This window comes from Hyperoodon ampullatus, assembly GCF_949752795.1.
Source record: "Hyperoodon ampullatus genome assembly, chromosome: 7".
Lineage (NCBI taxonomy): Eukaryota > Metazoa > Chordata > Mammalia > Artiodactyla > Ziphiidae > Hyperoodon > Hyperoodon ampullatus.
In genome coordinates, this window is record NC_136920.1 from 5,165,483 (window position 1) to 5,182,772 (window position 17,290).

At 59.5% G+C, this 17,290-nt stretch overlaps 1 protein-coding gene across 1 annotated transcript in view; it reads right to left on the reverse strand.

Annotated features, from left to right (window-relative positions):
• OSBPL5 (oxysterol binding protein like 5) overlaps nucleotides 1-16,782 on the reverse strand; it is a 30,515-nt gene extending 13,733 nt beyond the window's left edge. The window contains exons 1-9 of the mRNA XM_079708548.1: nucleotides 16,291-16,782; nucleotides 14,963-15,045; nucleotides 8,325-8,405; nucleotides 7,951-8,052; nucleotides 6,622-6,825; nucleotides 5,155-5,239; nucleotides 2,969-3,140; nucleotides 2,382-2,574; nucleotides 234-418 (exon numbers count right to left, since the gene is read on the reverse strand). Of these exons, the coding sequence (XP_079564674.1) occupies nucleotides 234-418; nucleotides 2,382-2,574; nucleotides 2,969-3,140; nucleotides 5,155-5,239; nucleotides 6,622-6,825; nucleotides 7,951-8,052; nucleotides 8,325-8,405; nucleotides 14,963-15,045; nucleotides 16,291-16,426 (1,241 nt within the window). The 5' untranslated portion in view covers nucleotides 16,427-16,782. The remainder of the gene's footprint in view (nucleotides 1-233; nucleotides 419-2,381; nucleotides 2,575-2,968; nucleotides 3,141-5,154; nucleotides 5,240-6,621; nucleotides 6,826-7,950; nucleotides 8,053-8,324; nucleotides 8,406-14,962; nucleotides 15,046-16,290) is intronic.
• Nucleotides 16,783-17,290: the final 508 nt, after the last annotated feature.

Genomic DNA, 17,290 nt, shown 5'->3' on the forward strand with positions numbered 1-17,290 from the left:
CCAATGCCAGGGCTCGGGTGCACAGAAGGTGCTGGGCTCAGCTGGGATGCTGGCCCTGACCGGACGTGGGGCTGCCCCGTCCTCCCTGTCCACCAGCTCCTCCCATGGAAGCCGGGCCCCTTAGAGGCAGGGGCTTCAGGGACAGTTTCCTGGGGACCCTTAGGACTCTCTGTGGGGCAGGCAGGGGCTGAGGGAGCCTGGGGGGTGTCTCTGGGCACCTCCCCGTCGCTCACCTGGAGAGCAGGTCGGCGTGGTAGTAGTAGTCGGAGAGCTTGTTGAGGAAGGAGCGGGGCTCCAGGATGAAGGTAGGCAGCACCACACGGGACAGGTCCATGCCCGGCCGCAGCTGCTTCAGCAGGACCCACATCAGACTCTTGTGCTCGTCAGACACCGTCTCTACCTGCGATGCCTCGCCCAGCTGCCGGCAGAGGGACCGCGGTCAGGCTGCAGCCAGAGCCGGGTGGGGAGCCTGGAGGGGGCGGGATGGGGGGTAGGGCGGCCACGCGTACCCCCTGGCCAGGCCGCCACACCCAGCGGGCCTGTCCCAGCCCCACCTGAGCCCTGCATTTTCCAGCGGGCCCAAGGGGCAGCTGCTGGCCCAGGCCGGCTCCCGTCTGCCTCTGCCCCTGGCCAGCCTGGGCCCTCCCTGCGGTTGGTGCACATCCACCGTGGCTGCCGACACCTGTCCGTGGACTTTGCATGATCTGTGCCGTGGCAGCAGATGCCACATGCTCGAGGAGACCTCCTCCCACCCCCAGCCCATCTTGTCTTCATGGGGTGACACAGGTGCTTCAGGCCTGCACCCCCTTCAGAAGGGGGTCTCCACTTGTCCAGGATCGCACGGCTAGAGGGGGCCGCCCTGGACCCCTCTTCTCTTCCCTGAGACGTCTCACCCTCACCGAGGCTCCAAACACGTGCCACAGAGAGACTGAGCCCCGGAGCTTTGGGCTTTGTCTGGGCAGGGGCCGAGGGGGCAGGGTAGGGGGCGTGGGGGGCTCCATCTCCCAGGCCACACCAACCAGCAGACCCGCAGGTGGGCAGAATGATCCCAGAAAGGGATCTAGCTGTCTGAAGACAGCTGGCTGGCGGGGCAGGTGCTCCCAGGCAGGGCTGTGCGTCGGGGACCCTCCACTCTCGGGAAGTGCCATCAAGCCACAGCCCGGGCCAACGCCAAGCCCCTCTCCCCTCCCCATGGATCCCCCTCCCCACCCCCCGGTCTATGGCTCCAGGGCCTCGGACCTGGGGTGTGGCTAGACTTGGCTGTGGATCCCCATCCCCTGACCCCCCAGGGAGGCAGCAGAATGGGGTGCCAGCAGCCAGCGCTGCATCAGGGCCCATCACCACCCTGATGGGCCACCTTAGGCCGTCACTCTGCCTCTCTGTGTCTGCACAGCTGTGGCAGAGGCCTAGTGGCACTCGCTTGGACAGCTCGCCCGGCACCGAGGGGAGGGGAAGCCCCCAGAGGCAGCGGTCATATCTGACCCCCTTTAGGCTGTGGCTCCCTGGCTTTGATGTCCAGGCCAGCTTTGGGGCGCGCATGGCAGCTGCCACAGCTGGGAATCCCCTGCCCCCCATCCCACCCGCACTCCCTCTAACCCTCTCCCTCTGGCTCCTGCCCCTCTTCTCCGGCAAAAGTGCCCCGGTGAAGGCCACCCCCCACCCCCCGTGTCACCCTGTCTCTCCTCCAGCTCCCAGCACAGCTGCCTCTGAGACCACCCCTCCCCTCCCTGCCACGCCTCCCAGGGTTCCTCTGCAGAGCCCTGTCTGTGCTCAGTCTCTGAAGGCTGGGGTGCCTGGGCCCCTGGGCCCCTTGGGCTACCCACCCAAGCCCTATGTCTAGATGCTCCCCTGAGCCCCAGACCCTCCCGTGCAGCAGCGTCTCCCCTGCACGTCCAAGCCTGGGACACAGCCGGGTCCCACCCCCAGCCACCAGCTCTTTCTTCCAGAGCGCCCGTCTCACGGGTGGCATCGCCGTCAGGCTGGGTCCTGCCCGTCTGCCTCTGGACGCGCCCTGAACCCCTTCTCCCTTCCCCACCCCGACCCGGGTCCAGGGCGCCGTCAGCTTTGTCCAGACAACAGCTCCTCCTTAGGTCCCAGGCTCCACCTCTGCCCCCTGACCTCCTGAAGGTCTCACCTGGACCCCGGCAGGCCGCCACCTGAACTTCCCCTGTGGCCCTCCCTGCACCCTCACCAGAGCCCCGCGGCCCTCCTGGCTCTCCCTGAGTCCCGGCCATCCTGGTCTTCCCGTGCCCCTGGCCCTCTGGGTGTAGCAGGCCCTGCGGGCTCTCCCTGCGGGGAGGGCCAGGCGTCGCCTCCATGGCTTCAGGGATGCGGGGTGGGTGCTGGGCGGCGCCCGAGCTCCAGGCAGGGCGGGCTCTCACCTCCCCCAGGTCCTCGTGTTCCTGTACCACGTACGTGGTCCCTCTGCGCGCGGGGCGCCCCGGGGCCTCCGGCTGCTCGCTCCCGCTCTCGGCCTTCCGCCTGCCTTCCTGGGTCTCCTTATCCGAGTCCTCGGCGTTCTCTCTCTCTGACTTGTCTGAGAAAGCATCGTTCTCCAGGGAGGACCCGTTCAGTCTGGAAGGTGGCAGCGCCCGTGGGTCGCTGGTCACAGGTGAGGCCCAGGCACGCCCACCTCTGGGCACACCCCCCAGTACCCTCACCCGGGGCACCCCTCGCTGCCGGGCGCCTCAGCCCCATCCCTGTGTTGAAAAGCCTCAGCGATGGGCATTTGACACTGTAAGTCCCAGTTCACAGGTGAACACCCTGAGGCTCCCCGGTCCACCTTGAGGGGAGGAGGCCTGCCTCCTGGCCTGGGGTTTGGGCAGCCAGACCTCGGCGGCATTTGTCCCCCATCCCCTCCCCACGTACGATGAGACCCCGTGCGGTGGTGCCGGGGAGAGCCCGGGCCCAGGAGTCCCCAGCAGGCTCCCGGGAGGGGCTGGTCCCTGCCCGCCACGCCCCTGCTCACGGGAACAGGTCCTGGTCGTGGACGGTGGCCGAGGGGGGCAGCCCGCAGAGCGAGGAGGGTGATGCGTCTGGCGAGGACCCGGTTTCCCCGTCGCGGCCCTGCCGGCACGTGCTGAGTCGCAGGAGGCTGGAGCAGCGCAGTGCCAGCTCCAGGGCGTCCAGCCAGCAGCGGCCTGTAGTTGGGGGGTGGGGGTCAGGGGCGATGAGCAGCCCCCAGCTGGGGAGGCACCCACTGCACACTGGGGAGCCTCCTTCTCCTCTGCCAGGGAGCCTGCCCGCCCCCATCCCTCCGTTCCTCAACAAGGAGCCCCCCACCGGACCCCCCACTCCCAGCACACTGTCAGTCACCTATGTCACAGACAAGGGCTAAGGCCAGGATGGGTAAGCGACCCCCTCAAGGTCATACGCGTAGCAAGCTCAGGCCACTCTGCACCCAGAGGCCCTGCGAGCTCCCACCTGTGGCGTCAGGGCGAGGACCCTCCCTGATGGAAACTGGCCCCCACAGGTCGGGGCAGGAGGGGGTCTCTGCGTTGAGGGCTTTCCTGGCCCGGAGCACAGGGCAGGAGGGGGGCTGGCAGGCTGGGAAAGGGGCTGCTGAGCCAAGGCTGCAGAGAGGCAGCCCCTGGTGCTGGAACAGCTCCGAGAGGAGGGGAGGGCCAGGTGGGCGGGGAGTCAGGGTGGGGTGGACAGAGGCAGCCGCCTCCAGCCCCCAGCCCTTGTCCTCAGCCCCCTGCGGCCCTTCTGGTAGAGGCCGCCCGCGGGCTGGACCTGGGATCAAAGGACCTTGAACTCGGCTCTTTCCTTCTCCAAGCCTTCAAAGTGTCATCCTCTTGGAGACAGAAAGTTTCCTTCCCTAACTCCCTGTGGTGCATCCCTGGGGCCTGGCGTTGGGAGGGGCGTGCTGGGGACCGAGGAGGAGGGGCTTGCAGGGATGGTGGCTCCTGGTTCTCAGGAGGACACCCGGCTTCCTGGGGGGGTTTCACTGCAGGCTTGGTTGGATACCAACCTTCCAACTTTCAGCCAGGGCTGAAAGGTCATGGCGGTGGAAGGTGGGGAGCTCATGGGAGCAGAACCCGCAGGCGAGAGCTGGGAAACCCACGCCTGCTGAGTGGGGCCTGGGCCCTGACGTGCGATTTTTGTGGTTGCCACAAGGGACTAGACATCCTGAATAGCATGCATCCTTCGAGCCCATTCCTCCTCCTCCTCCAGGAAGCCCACCCTGATACCCACAGGGGCTGTGGATGCCCTTCCTCCCTGACCATGGCCCCCGACCCCATCAGGGACTCAGCTCCTGCTTCAGCCCAGTCGGCCTTGTCTGCTGGTTTGCTGGTGTTCTCCCGCACTAGATTGCAGGCTCCATGGGAGCACTAGCTGCCCAGCCCATCCCAGGGCCCACGAGGAGCCTGGCACCGAGTGGGGGGCTGGGGAAATGAGAGTGGCATTCAAGGGACTCAGGACGGCCCCCTGGAGCGTGGATGCGGCGTCTGGCCACCAGGGGGTGGTGTGGCACCTTAGGGACGGCCGCCTGCCCCAGACTCCCAGCCAGGAGGGCCGGAGCCCAGTGGTCAGGCCAGGCTGCTTCGGGCAGGGCCTTGCTTGCCCTGGACCGCTGGTGGGGTGGGAGTCTTACACCAGATCCCTGGGAGGCGCCGGCCCTCAGGGCTCGGCGATGGGGCGGTGTGTGTGTGGGGGGTGGGGGGGTGGGGGGGTGGGGGGGGGGAGCCGCGTTTACTCGCGGCAGCCACTAGAGGGCGCTCCAAACACGTGCGCTGATTTGGGAACCTGGCTTCGTCCCCGGCTCCAGCACTTTCTCACCTGCAGTTCACCCAACCTGTCTCCGCATGTGTCAGACGTGGACGGTAACGGTAGCATCTGCTGATTCAGTGGTGCCTGGCACGTGCTTGGCACCCAGTAACTGTTATCTGGTTGCTTTTAAATAAGGTCATCAGATTCGCATAGCAACTGGGGAGATAGTGCTACTGTTCATCTTTTGCCCATGGGGAAGACTGAGGCTCCAGAGAGGGGGCTGGTGAATGGCGGGCTCGTCCCCTGACACCAGGCTGCCTCCTTGGATGGCGGTGGAGGGGTCCGAACCGGGGTCCCATACACCCGGCCTAAATCCCGCCAAGGGGAGGGGTGCTTCAGGTGGGGTCACCGTGGAGACCAGCAGGGCAGGCAGGTACTCACCGTCCGACTCGGAGGCGGCCCTGAAGATCAGGTAGCTGCTGGGGAGGGGCTGTGTGATGGAGCCCACGCTCTCACCTTTGGGGCCCTGGAGAGGCAGAGACCCGGCGTCACCCGAGGGATGGGCCGGGGATGGGTGGAAACACAGGTCGTGCGGTCATGTGGACCCACACTCAGACAGGCGTGGACGCTTCTGGGGCCTCAGGACCCCTAGGCAGGGTCAGGCACCTGGCCACGCAGACGTGGCAGGCAGCAAGAGAGGTGAACGGGTGGGGTGCTCGGTCCCCCTTCTTAGCTGGTGGTCCCACCCTTGGCTTTCCAGCTCTGAGCCCCCCACTTTAGGGTGGCCAGAATCAGCACGTGCAGATCCAGGACACCCAGTTAAATCTGAATCTCAGAAAAATTACATATATAGTATAAGTACACCCCATGAAATATTGGGGACATAGTTTTTTTTTTTCTTAGATTCCATATATATGTGTTAGTATACAGTATTTGTTTTTCTCTTTCTGACTTACTTCACTCTGTATGATAGTCTCTAGGTCCATCCACCTCACTACAAATAACTCAATTTCGTTTCTTTTTGGGACATACTTATCCTAAATAAACTTTTTTTTTAAAAAGATGTATTTATTATTTATTTATTTTAATTTATTTTTGGTTGCGTCGGGTCTTAGTTGTGGCATGCAGGATCTTCGTTGAGGCGTGCGGGATCTTTCATTGCAGCGCGCGGGCTTCTCTCTAGTTGTGGCATGTGGGTTTTCTCTTCTCTAGTTGTGGCGCACAGGCTCCAGAGCACGTGGGCTCTGTAGTTGTGGCGCGCAGGCTCCAGGGTGCGTGGGCTCTGTAGTTTGTGGCATGGGGGCTCTCTAGTTGAGGCACGTGAGCTCAGTAGTTGTGGCGCGCGGGCTTGGTTGCCCTGCGGCACGGGGGATCTTAGTTCCCCGACCAGGGATTCAACCTGCGTCCCCTGCATTGGAAGGCAGATTCTTTACCACTGGACCACCAGGAAAGTCCCTAAAAAAACTTTTTGATCTTCCTCTGAAATCCAAATTTAACTGGGTATTCAGGATTTCACTTGGCAACCTGACCCCCTTTGGTCCTGGGCTGGGCAGCCCCCAGGTTATGAGGGTGAGGTCTGGGTTCAGAGCAGCTGCCCTCACATGGCTGTGTCCCTCAGCCTCTGGACACGGCTCAAGGTGTGATCTCATCCCATGGGGCCCCCAGGCCCTGAGCGCCCCCAACCTCCACATGTGTTCCACATTGAAGGCCAGTGACCACATCTGATCCCCTGGCCACTGAGTGACTTAACCCTTGGAACTGTCAGCCCATTTCTGGACTCCGTGCCGCTGGGGCCCCAGGATAAGCCTCCTGACTGCCCGTCTGTGCTCTTCTCCCACACAGCCACCTGCCCCAGGGGGGTCTCTCCTTGCCTGGCCCTCCCGAGCCCCAGGGCTCGCACTGCGGTACCTTCACGGCCCAGACGGACTGGTCCAGTGGGTGGAAGAGCTTGAAGCAGAAGCCGTCCTTCTTCGAGGGCCTCTCAATGAGCTCGCAGCAGTGCAGCAGGACCGTGCCCACCCACTGGCCCACCTTGGGCGTCTTGTAGATGAGCAGCACTCCCGGCTTCAGCACGCACCACAGTTTGGTCCAACTCTTCAGGGTCCCGCGGATCTGGGGGGAGGGGCACTGCCGTCCATGCCTGCCCGGGACCCAGGGGCATCTGGACGGCTGGGGGAGGGGCAGATACACAGAGCTTTGGGCTCCGGGCAGAGTTCTCTTTTAGGATTTAACGGGAACTCTGAATGATGGTGAATCCAAAGGAAGATGCTGTAGCCAGATTTACTGGTGAAGGCCACGGAGCTCAAGTTCAAGGCCCTGCCAGGGCCCTGGGGGGAACTGGCAATCGGATGTGACTATTGCAATTGTCAACTTTGTGATTTTGAAACCTGTGATCATTTCTTTTCTCATTCTAAATATTCACTTTCATACTTAATTTTTTATTCATAATTTTGTGGAGCAGAAAAAAGGAGCCACGCGGGCCCAGGGCTCTGTAGACGCCCAGGCTCCCTGGTCCCCTTGTCTCCTCTGCCCCTCGTGGCAGCCCTGGGATTCGGCAGCTTTACCCTCTCTGTACGGAGGGACAAAACCGAAGCTTGGGAGCTGAGGGAATCTCTCGCTGCCTCAGTGAGGTCTGAACACAGGCCTCTGACCCCAACCCTGGTCCTTTCTTCCAAAGCCCGAGTTTCACCTCCCTCCTGTATCCCAGCAGGGGGCTCTATGGGCACTCTGGGACCCCCGGCAGCAGGTCAGGGCCCCCCACCTTAATTAGAAATAGGGTTTCTGCAGATGTGACCAAGTGAAGATGAGGCTGCACTGGAGCAGGGTGGGCCCTGGTCCAATGACCGTGTCCTTATAAGAGGAGGAGAGGACACACAGGCACAGGAAGAGGCCAGGTGACCACAGAGGCAGAGGCTGGGGGGACGCGGCCACAAGTCCAGGGATGCCCGGGTTCCCCAGAAGCTGGGAGAGGCAGGAAGAACCCTCCTTTAGAGCCTTGAGAAGGAGCCTGGCCTTGCCAGGACCTTGATTTTGGACTTTGGCCTCTGGACCTGGGAATCATCTTTGGTTGTTATGAGCCACCAGCTTGTGGTCATTTGTCAGGGCAGCCCCAGGACACATACAATTTGCAGCAGCCAGCATGCCTAACTGTCTCCCGAGTGGCTGGTGACCCTGCACTGTCCCTGGGGGAGGCCTCCCGAGGGAGCCTGGCCAATGCTGGAACGCACACGTGCTCACCTTCAGGCTGTCGGCCATGATGACTACGCTGGGGTCTGTCAGGGCGCTGAGCAGCTGCTTGGTGGCGCGCTTCTTCTCCTGGCGGTAGCTCTCCTTCTGTGCCTGGGCCCAGGGCACCCGCAGGTGGGTCAGGGGAGAAGGCCCTGGGCTGGCCCTCCCCGGGGGGGCCTTCTACTCGCGAGGGCCTCCACCGTCTAGCCAGGGGACGAAGAGGGGGGCCGGGAGAGGACAGGAAGAGGGGGTGTGGAGGTGGCCAGGGTGCAGTCTGTCCCCCTCCCTTTGGCAGGCTGGGGTGGAGGTGTGGCCTCACTGGCTGGGGTGCCCATTCATCCAACAAACGACACACCGTGCCCCCTCCCCAGGCCTGGGCCCACCTTGAGAGCTTCCTTCTTGGTGACCTTGGCTGTCGGGGACACACATTCCCTGTCGGACCCATTGCACAGCCTGTATTCTGCCTGCAAGAGAGACTCAAGTTGCTGGAGGGAGGGGAGAAGAGGGCAGGTGTTCGGCGGTGAGGGGTGGTGCTGGGGCGCAGGAAGCAGGAGGTGGGAGAAAGGCGTCCCTCCCCCTCCCTGCCCCGGGGGGGATGAACAGGCCTCAGGGGGTGGGCACGTGAACACGAGCTGGGGTGGGTCACCGGGGGCGTGTCTGCGGCGGACCCCCTCCCTGGGGGCCTGCACTGGGCGCATGGCAATGACCCTCCCCGTGATGCCCAGCAGGCATCCATCTTAGCCACCACCTGGCGCCCAGCCTCTGGTCAGGGAGGGCGCACGTGTGCAGTGGGGACCCCCATCCCTAGTGCCCTGACAGCAGCTGCTGGGTGGGGCAACGCCCAGGCCCTCTCCAGAGCTCCCGACACTTGCAGGGAGGAGGCGCAGCCGGCCAGGCCCACCGGGCAGCTGCATCCAGGGATCTGGGAGCGGATGGGGCCTCGGTCCTTTAACAGACGGGTAAACGGCAGCCGGGGTTGGGGAGTAGGGAGAAAAAGCCAGGCCTAAAGGCTATGGGCCTGCTTCTGTGGAGCTTGCGAGCCCAGAATAGGGTTTACAGTTGGTTTGTTTGTTTTGGCCATGCTGCGCGGCTTGTGGGATCTTAGTTCCCGGACCAGGGATTGAACTCACGCCCCCTGCAGTGGAAGCCCAGAGTCCTAACCACTGGACCACGAGGGAAGTCCCGGGTTTTACCTTTTTAAGGGGATGGGGGGGAAAAAATCAATGTGAGATGTGAAAATGATGAAATTCAGATTTCCGCATCCACCAATTAGGTTATCGTGGCCACCGGACGTGCCCACCGGACGCGCCCATTGTTGGCCTGCTGTCGTGGATGCATTGGCTCTAACGGCCGCGGCAAGCTCTTGCGACAGAGCTCGTGTGGCCGCCGAGCTTAAAACGTTCCCTTTCTGGTCCTTTGCAGAAATTTGCCTGCCCTGCTCGTCCTGTGGGCTGAGTGCCTCCACCCCGGGCCTCCAGGCAAGGGAGGGAGGCCCGGAGGACCAGAGGCCAACGGCCCTCGGCTCCCTCCCTGACGAGGTGAGCAGCCCTGGCAACGCTCTTGACCGCTCCGCCACTGCCAGGTCCTCTCAGGTCTTTACTGCCTTTGCTCACCTACTTCTCACGACCACCCAGGAGGCGGGCCCCGTGACTACCCCCATCCGATGGATGAGTAAACTGAGGCACAGAGAGGTGCAGTGACCCCCGAGGCTGCAGAGCCAGGGGCAGGGCCGCGGCCGGAACCGTCCCGGGGACCGGCTGTCCCCACGGCACTACGTGCCAGGCATGGCCTCGGGTGCTGGGGTTAGAACAGAGCGACAGGCCACCCCCAGGGAACAGGGGGTGGGAGAGGGGGTTGGAGAGCACGTGTGTGCACGGGAACCACCGCAGCTTCGGTCATTCTTACTACCCACGCCCTGCAGGTGAGGAGGCTGTGGCCCAGAGAGGCTGAGAACCTGCCAGAGGTCACACAGCTCGCGAGGGGCCGAGCTGGGGCTGCACGCGGGCAGTCTCACTCTGAGTGCACTCTCTGAGACACGTGAGGACATTCGGGATGCCAGGAAGACAGGGACGTGGGACGAGGCGCCTGGGGGACTCTGCTCTAGAAGCACCCTCTGTGTTGAAGCAGGAGTGGTGAGACGGAGCCGAGTGACAGGCCTGTGGGGGCTGGGCTGACCCTCCAGCTCCTGGGGAGCTGGGATTCTTGTGCCTGGTGCCCCAGCTTCCTTAGCACATGCTGTTCCCCCAGCCTGAATGCTCTTCCCTGCTGCTGAGCAACCGCTGCTCCTTCCTCAGGCCCCGCCGAGCTGCTTCCCCGGGAGGAAGACGGCTCTGCCCACCCTGCTGGCATCAGACCCTGATGACACCAGCCACCCCTGGCCGGCTGAGCATCTCCTGCAATTATAGCCACACAGACGTTTCTGCTTACTGTCGAGAGCTCCACTGGGCTTGGCTTCATCCCAGCATCCCCTTGGCACCAGCAGCTGGGAGCTCGGTAAGCATCTTGGATGAATGGATGAATGAAGGAATGAGTGAGTGAACCCTCTGCCAATTCCCTGCCGCCCAGCTTTCCACCAGATGCGGCTGAAAGGAGCTTGTTTGGGGCAACAGAGGAAGAGAGAGGTGCAATTGGGGACAGCGGAGCTGGGGGGTGGACGGGATGGGGCGTCTGTGCCCTGCGACCCTCTGCTCCTGGGCCCCCCAAGGCCCACTGGGCCGGGTCACTGCAGACAGTGCCCCTACTCCTCCATCCTAGAGCCATGCTAGGGACCCCGCCCAGGCCCACCAGACCCTCCTGCTCGTTCCCGAGGGCCACTGAACCTCAAGGCACAGCAGGGCGATAATGCAGCACCCCCAGGAGTGAGACACACTGCTCAGAACCATGAACGCGGGAGTCGGACCAAAAACGTAAAAATTCCTTTAAAAAAGTGATTTAGGGGGCTTCCCTGGTGGCGCAGTGGTTGAGGGTCCGCCTGCCGATGCAGGGGACATGGGTTCGTGCTCCGGTCCGGGAAGATCCCACATGCCGCGGAGCGGCTGGGCCCGTGAGCCATGGCTGCTGAGCCTGCGCGTCTGGAGCCTGTGCTCCGCAACGGGAGAGGCCACAACAGTGAGAGGCCCGCGTACCGCAAAAAAAAAAAAAAAAAAAAAAAAAACCCACAGTGAGACATCACTTCACACCTACTGGGTTTAAAAAAGAACAGAAACAAGTGTTGTTGAGGATGTGAGAAACGGGAACCCTTACTCTTTGCCAGTGGGGCTGTAAAGTAAAACGGGCAGCCACTGTGGAAAACAGTTCAGCACTTCCCCCAAAAGTTAACTACAGAATTTTCTAGAATTCCATCTTGCCACAGAGTTACCATGATGGCCCAGCAATTCCACTCTGAGATATAAACCCAAACAACTGAAAACAGGGACTCAGATACTTGTACATGCGTGTTCGTAGCAGCTCTGTTCCCAACAGCGGAGAAGTGGAAACGGCCCAAATGCCCCCCCACTGATGAGTGGACCAGCCGACTGTGGTCCATCCATCCAGGGGCACTGACACCTGCCACAGCCTGGATGGGGCTCAGGGAGAGAAGCCCGGCACAAAACCCCACACATGCATGGCTCCGTTGATATGAAATCTCCAGAATAGGCAAATCCGTAGAGAGGGAAAGCACAGTGCTGGCTGCAGGGATGACTGCTAAGAGGGCGTCTGCTTGGGGTCATGGAAACCAGACAGAGGTGGTGGCTGCACAATATTGTGAATGCAGTCAATGTCACTGAATTGTTCATCAAAAATGGTTAATTTTGTGTTATTTGATTTTTATCTCATGGAAAAACTATATAATATGTATACACATATGTGTGTATATACATAAAGAACTGCTTGTATATTACATATCTGATATGTTACTATACGTGATATTATACTGTATTATGCTATATTATATTGTCTATGATATCTAATATTAATATATTAAATACTTTATATTTATCATATATATATTAGAGTTTGTATCTTTCCCCAAGCTGTGCCTTTTAGAACAGTCTCAAGTCGCTCTTAACAGTCTGGGGGGTGGGTTTCCCTGGTGGCACAGTGGTTAAGAAACCGCCTGCCAGTGTAGGGGACACGGGTTCGAGCCCTGGTCTGGGAAGATCCCACATGCCGCGGAGCAACTAAGCCCGTGCGCCACAGCTACTGAAGCCCGTGCACCTAGAGCCCGTGCTCCACAACAAGAGAAGCCACTGCAGTGAGAAGCCCACGCACCGCAATGAAAAGTAGCCCCTGCTCGCCGCAACCAGAGAAAGCCCACTCGCTGCAACAAAGACCCAATGCAGCCAAAAATAAATAAATAAATACATTTTAAAAAATTGTTAAAAAAAAAAAAGAACCTAGGGTGTCCAGAGCTGTCCTTTCTTTCCTCCCTCAGCCTCTGACATGTTCTAGACTTTACTTGTTTTGTCTGGTGCCTGTCTTCCCTCTAGAGCATAAGCTCCAGGAGAGAGGGACTTTGTTTTATCCAACGACTCCATCCCCAGCACCTACAGTGGTGTGGGCCTTGCCCAGAGAGGATGCCCAGACATCATTTCTGAATGGGTGAAATCTGAAATTTGAACCGAGTGTTCCTGATAACATTTGATGTGGTTTTATTGGGTTTAATGTTTTATTGGGTTGTAGAAGGAAGAACCATGTTTTCATGAAATAAATCTGTCTCAAAAAAATAAATGTGGCCGTAGACAGATGACTGGATAAACAAAGTATGGTCCAGCCACACAATGGAATATTATTCAGCCTTAAAAAGGAAGAAAATTCTGACCCAGCTACAACCTGGATGAACATGAGGATATTATAGTAAGTGAAACAAGCCAGACACAAAAGGACAAATAATATGTGATTCCACTCATAGGAGGTCCCTAGAGTCATCCCACTGATAGAGACAGAAAGTAGGACGGCGGGGCCCAGAGCTGGGGAAGGGGTGGGAAGTGAGCGTTTAATGGGGACAGATTGTCAGTTTTATAAGATGAAAAAGTTCTCGGGATGGATGGTGGTGATGGTGACATAATAATGTGAATGTACTTAAACTGTAGACTTAAAAATGGTTAGGATGGTAAATTTTGTTATGTGTATTTTACTGTAATCTAAAAAAAAATTTTAATTAAAAAAATTCCACACACACAAATGCAGGCGCTCCAACTGCACTCCCAGCAGCCGGCAGCCCTGGGGACCGAGGGGGGGAAACGCTGGCTGAGGGGGGACCCACGAAAGGGCTGGTTTCTTCCTGGCCGGAAGTGGACACAGGGAAGACCATGAGGACCACCACACACTCCTTGTTTGACAGAGGAGGGCGTGGGGTCCCAGAGGAGCCAGGCAGTTGTCACTCTGGGTCTCACGGGGCAGCCAGGGTGAGGAGAGCTGGCCTCTATGTGCCCCCAGCCCCCCAGTCGCACCGCCAGAACAGGGGCCTCCAATCCGGGGGCCGTGGCTTCCCTGCTGAGGCCCTCGGGGTGGGGGGGAAGGAAGGGCGTGTCTACAACCCAGCACCTGTGCCTGGGGCCCCACACCCTCCCTGGACCAGAGCTTCTGCCTGGAGGTGCACCGCTGGGCCCCAGCTGAGAGGCGCTGGGCTGGGGAGCACGTGGGATGTGTGTGTGTGTGTGTATCTGTGCGTATATGTGTGCATCTGTGTGTATGTGTATCTGTGTATGTGTATATGTGTGCATCTGTGTGTATGTGCATCTGTGTTATGTGTGTGTCCATGTATGTGTGTGCATCTGTGTGTGCATGTATGTTGTGCATCTGTTTGTGTATCTGTGTATCTGTATGTGCATTTGTGTGTGTATCTGTGTGTGTATAGCTGTGTGCACCTGTGTATCTGTGTGTATCTGTGTGTATATGTGTGCATCTGTGTGTATGTGTATCTGTGTATGTGTATCTGTGTGTGCATGTGCATCTCTCTGTGTTATGCGTGTGTCCATGTATGTGTGTGCATCTGTGTGTGCATGTATGTTGTGCAACTGTGTGTATCTGTATGTGCATTTGTGTGTGTATCTGTGTGTGTATAGCTGTGTGCATCTGTGTGTATCTGTGTATCTGTATGTGTATTTGTGTGTGTGTACAGCTGTGTGCATCTGTGTGTGTGTAACTGTGTATGTATGTGTGCCTCTGTGTGTATCTGTATGTGCATTTATGTGTGTGTGTATCTGTATCTCTGTGTCTGTATGTGCATTTGTGTGTATCTATGTGTGTATGTGTATCTGTGTGAGTATGTGTATCTGTGTGTGTCTGTATGTGCATTTGTGTGTGTGTACATCTGTGTGTGTGTCTGTGCATTTGTGTTGTGTATCTATGGGTGTATGTGTATCTGTGTATGTGTACCTGTGTGTGTCTGTATGTGCATTTGTGTGTGTGTACATCTGTGTGTGTCTGTGCATTTGTGTTGTGTATGTGTGTATGTGTATCTGTGTATGTGTACCTGTGTGTGTGTCTGTACGTGCATTTGTGTGTGTGTGTACATCTGTGTGTATGTATATCTGTGTGTGTATCTGTATGTGCATTTGTGTGTCTGTATGTGCATTTGTGTGTATCTGTGTATGTGTATCTGTATGTGCATTTGTGTGTGTATCTGTGTGTGTGCGTGCCCTTTCCCGGAACTCAGCGTTGCCCTGTAGAGGGTGCACGGATGGAGGGCACAGCACAGACAAAGGCAGAGGGAGGATGCGCTCATACCTGGGTGGGTTCCCTACGACAGAAGAGCCCGGGGCCTCCTTTTACCATGATTTTCTCTCCCTGAGGCCCCCTGGCAGCCCCAGCCTTCTCCGGGCCCTGCATCCCCGACCTGTGTTACTCAAGAAGGTGGCTTTGATAACTCACAAGCTCTGTGACTCCGTCCCCGGCTCCAGCAGCCTCCCTGATTCAGAGCCAAGGGCTGGGAATGGTGGGTTCGGCCTGCGGCCCTGCTGTCCCCTCCCTCCAGCCACTTCCCATCGTCCCCAGGGCAGGCTCCCTGCCTTGGGTCCTCCCACAGCCGGGCTCCTACCGGTGGCACCTTCGTGGCAGAGCCTGGGGTCAGGGGCCCTTCATCCCTGGGCGGCGATGGGCTGTTGGGCTCCATGTCCTTCCCTGCAAGAGAGTGGCCGGCATGAGGACCGGGGCATGGCTGCCGGGCAGCCCCTCCACCGCTGCCCAGTGTGTGGCAGGCGAGGCAGGGCACCGGCCCGGGTGGCCTGGGTGGGGCAGGAAGCCAGCCCAGGCGGTGGCTGCGGGACCAGAGAGCTAACCAGCACCAGCCAGTGTCATGAGGGGGTGTCACCGCTGGGAGAAGCCCGGGTGCCCTGGGCGCGGCTGTGGCACACCCTCTGGGGTCTGTAAGACAGGCCCCCTGTTTTCAGTTCAGGGTACCCAGACCTCGCCTGGCTTCCCCCCACGCCCCAAATCCGCTGGCTGGAATTCCATTGCTCCCCAGTGCTGGGCTCTCGGAGGGAGGTGCCCCTCCCAGCAGGCTTCCTCTCCAGCTTACGTGAGGGGAGGGGGAGGGGGCGTGAGGTGTCTAGATTTGACCCCGGGGGGGAGCGGTTGCCCGGCCCGGCTCCATTTTTTTTTTTTAAACATCGTTATTGGAGTATAATTGCTTTACAATGGTGTATTAATTTCTGCTGTATCACAAAGTGAATCAGCTATACATATACATACATCCCCATATCTCTTCCCTCTTGCGTCTCCCTCCCACCCTCCCTATCCCACCCCTCTAGGTGGTCACAAAGCACCGAGCTGACCTCCCTGTGCTATGCGGCTGCTTCCCACTAGCTATCTAGTTTACGTTTGGTAGTGTTTATACGCCCATGCCACTCTCTCACTTCGTCCCAGCTTACCCTTCCCCCTCCCCGTGTCCTCAAGTCCATTCTCTATGTCTGTGTCTTTATTCCTGTCCTGCCCCTAGGTTCTTCAAAACCTTTTTTTTTTTTTTTTTTTTTAGATTCCATAGAGCTCTGTTTGTTTTGAAGCGGGTTTCTAAAGCTCAGGTTCACGGGCAGGAAGAAGAGGGAAATGGTCTCAGAGGAGGCCTGAGGCCGCCTGACGGCCACTCCCGCCCGCTCCCTGTGGCTGGTGGTTTATTGACAGGTCCCTGCAGGAAGTGGAGAAGCAATGACTAGGGGAGAACCATCCTGCCCTGGAGGCACCAGGGGCTGGGGTGTGAGCACAGCAAGGCCAACGCCCTCCCTCCCCAACCCGGACAGCACAGAGAGGGAAAGGGACCTGCCCGAGGCCACACAGCTGGGCTTCGAAGCCGAGGAGGGCCCAGGCTCGGCAGCTGTCCCCACCCGTGGCCCACGTGCCAGGTGACCGGGTTCCCGTGTGGACGCTGACCTGGACCCAGAGGGTCGAGCTCATTCTCTCCACCCAAGAGCAGGTTGCGGCTGAGTTTCCGGGGGTCGACTTTCTGAGGGGTGGAGGAGGGCGGACACAGTGAGAAGCGTCGTCGCAGAAAGGCCTCCTCCTTCATGGCGTGGGCGCTGGGGGGCTTCTGGAAGGAAGGAGGGGAGAGCACTGGTCACGCCTCACGCTGAGGCTGGGGCAGCCTGGGGCCTGGAGGTGGGCATCCTCCACCCGCCCCGGCAAGGGGACCAGAGACCCGCCAGAGAGCCAGGGCCGAGTGGCTGGGGCCACCGTGTCTTACAGTCAGGTCCCCACTCAGGGGACATCTCAGAAATGGGATGAGGGCCCGAAGGGCCTGCGGGTCACCCAGGGAAGGCTGCACGGCCAAGCTCAGGCTTTCCAGGGCCCATGTCAGAAGCCAGGCCCGGACCAGCCCCGCTGGAAGTTTGGCTGTCACAGCTGTGGCAGGACCCCCTGCCCCCCAGGCCCGGCACTAAGTCGGCTCTGTAGGACCCTGGACGCGGTGAAGTGGAGCTGAGGCGGGCCCCTGACCCATGCCGGGCCACCAGACTTCCCCCGCTAGGGGATGGAGCTCCGTGGTGGGAAGACAGCGACTGGTGCACGCAGGGGAGGGGGCCAAGAGCTGCCCAGAGAGGGGGACGCAGGCAGGCCAGACAGGCGGCCACAGAGCCCTCGGGGGAGCTGGCATGAGGCTGGGGCCGTCCCTGAACCTGGCCTGCCCATCCCACCTAAGGACTCCTCGACACCCCGCCTCCTGCCCTCCCCTGCTTCAGCTCCTCGGCTGGGTTTCTTTTTTTTTTTTTTATTAGTTTCTGTTTTATAACAAAGTGAATCAGTCATACATATATATACATCTGTTCCCACATCCCTTGATACCTGCACCCAAAGCACCTTAACTCGGAAAGGAAGTGCAGGCGTGCTTACGGTGAGGTGCACCCGAATCCACGCTCCGCCCAAGACATCACCTTCC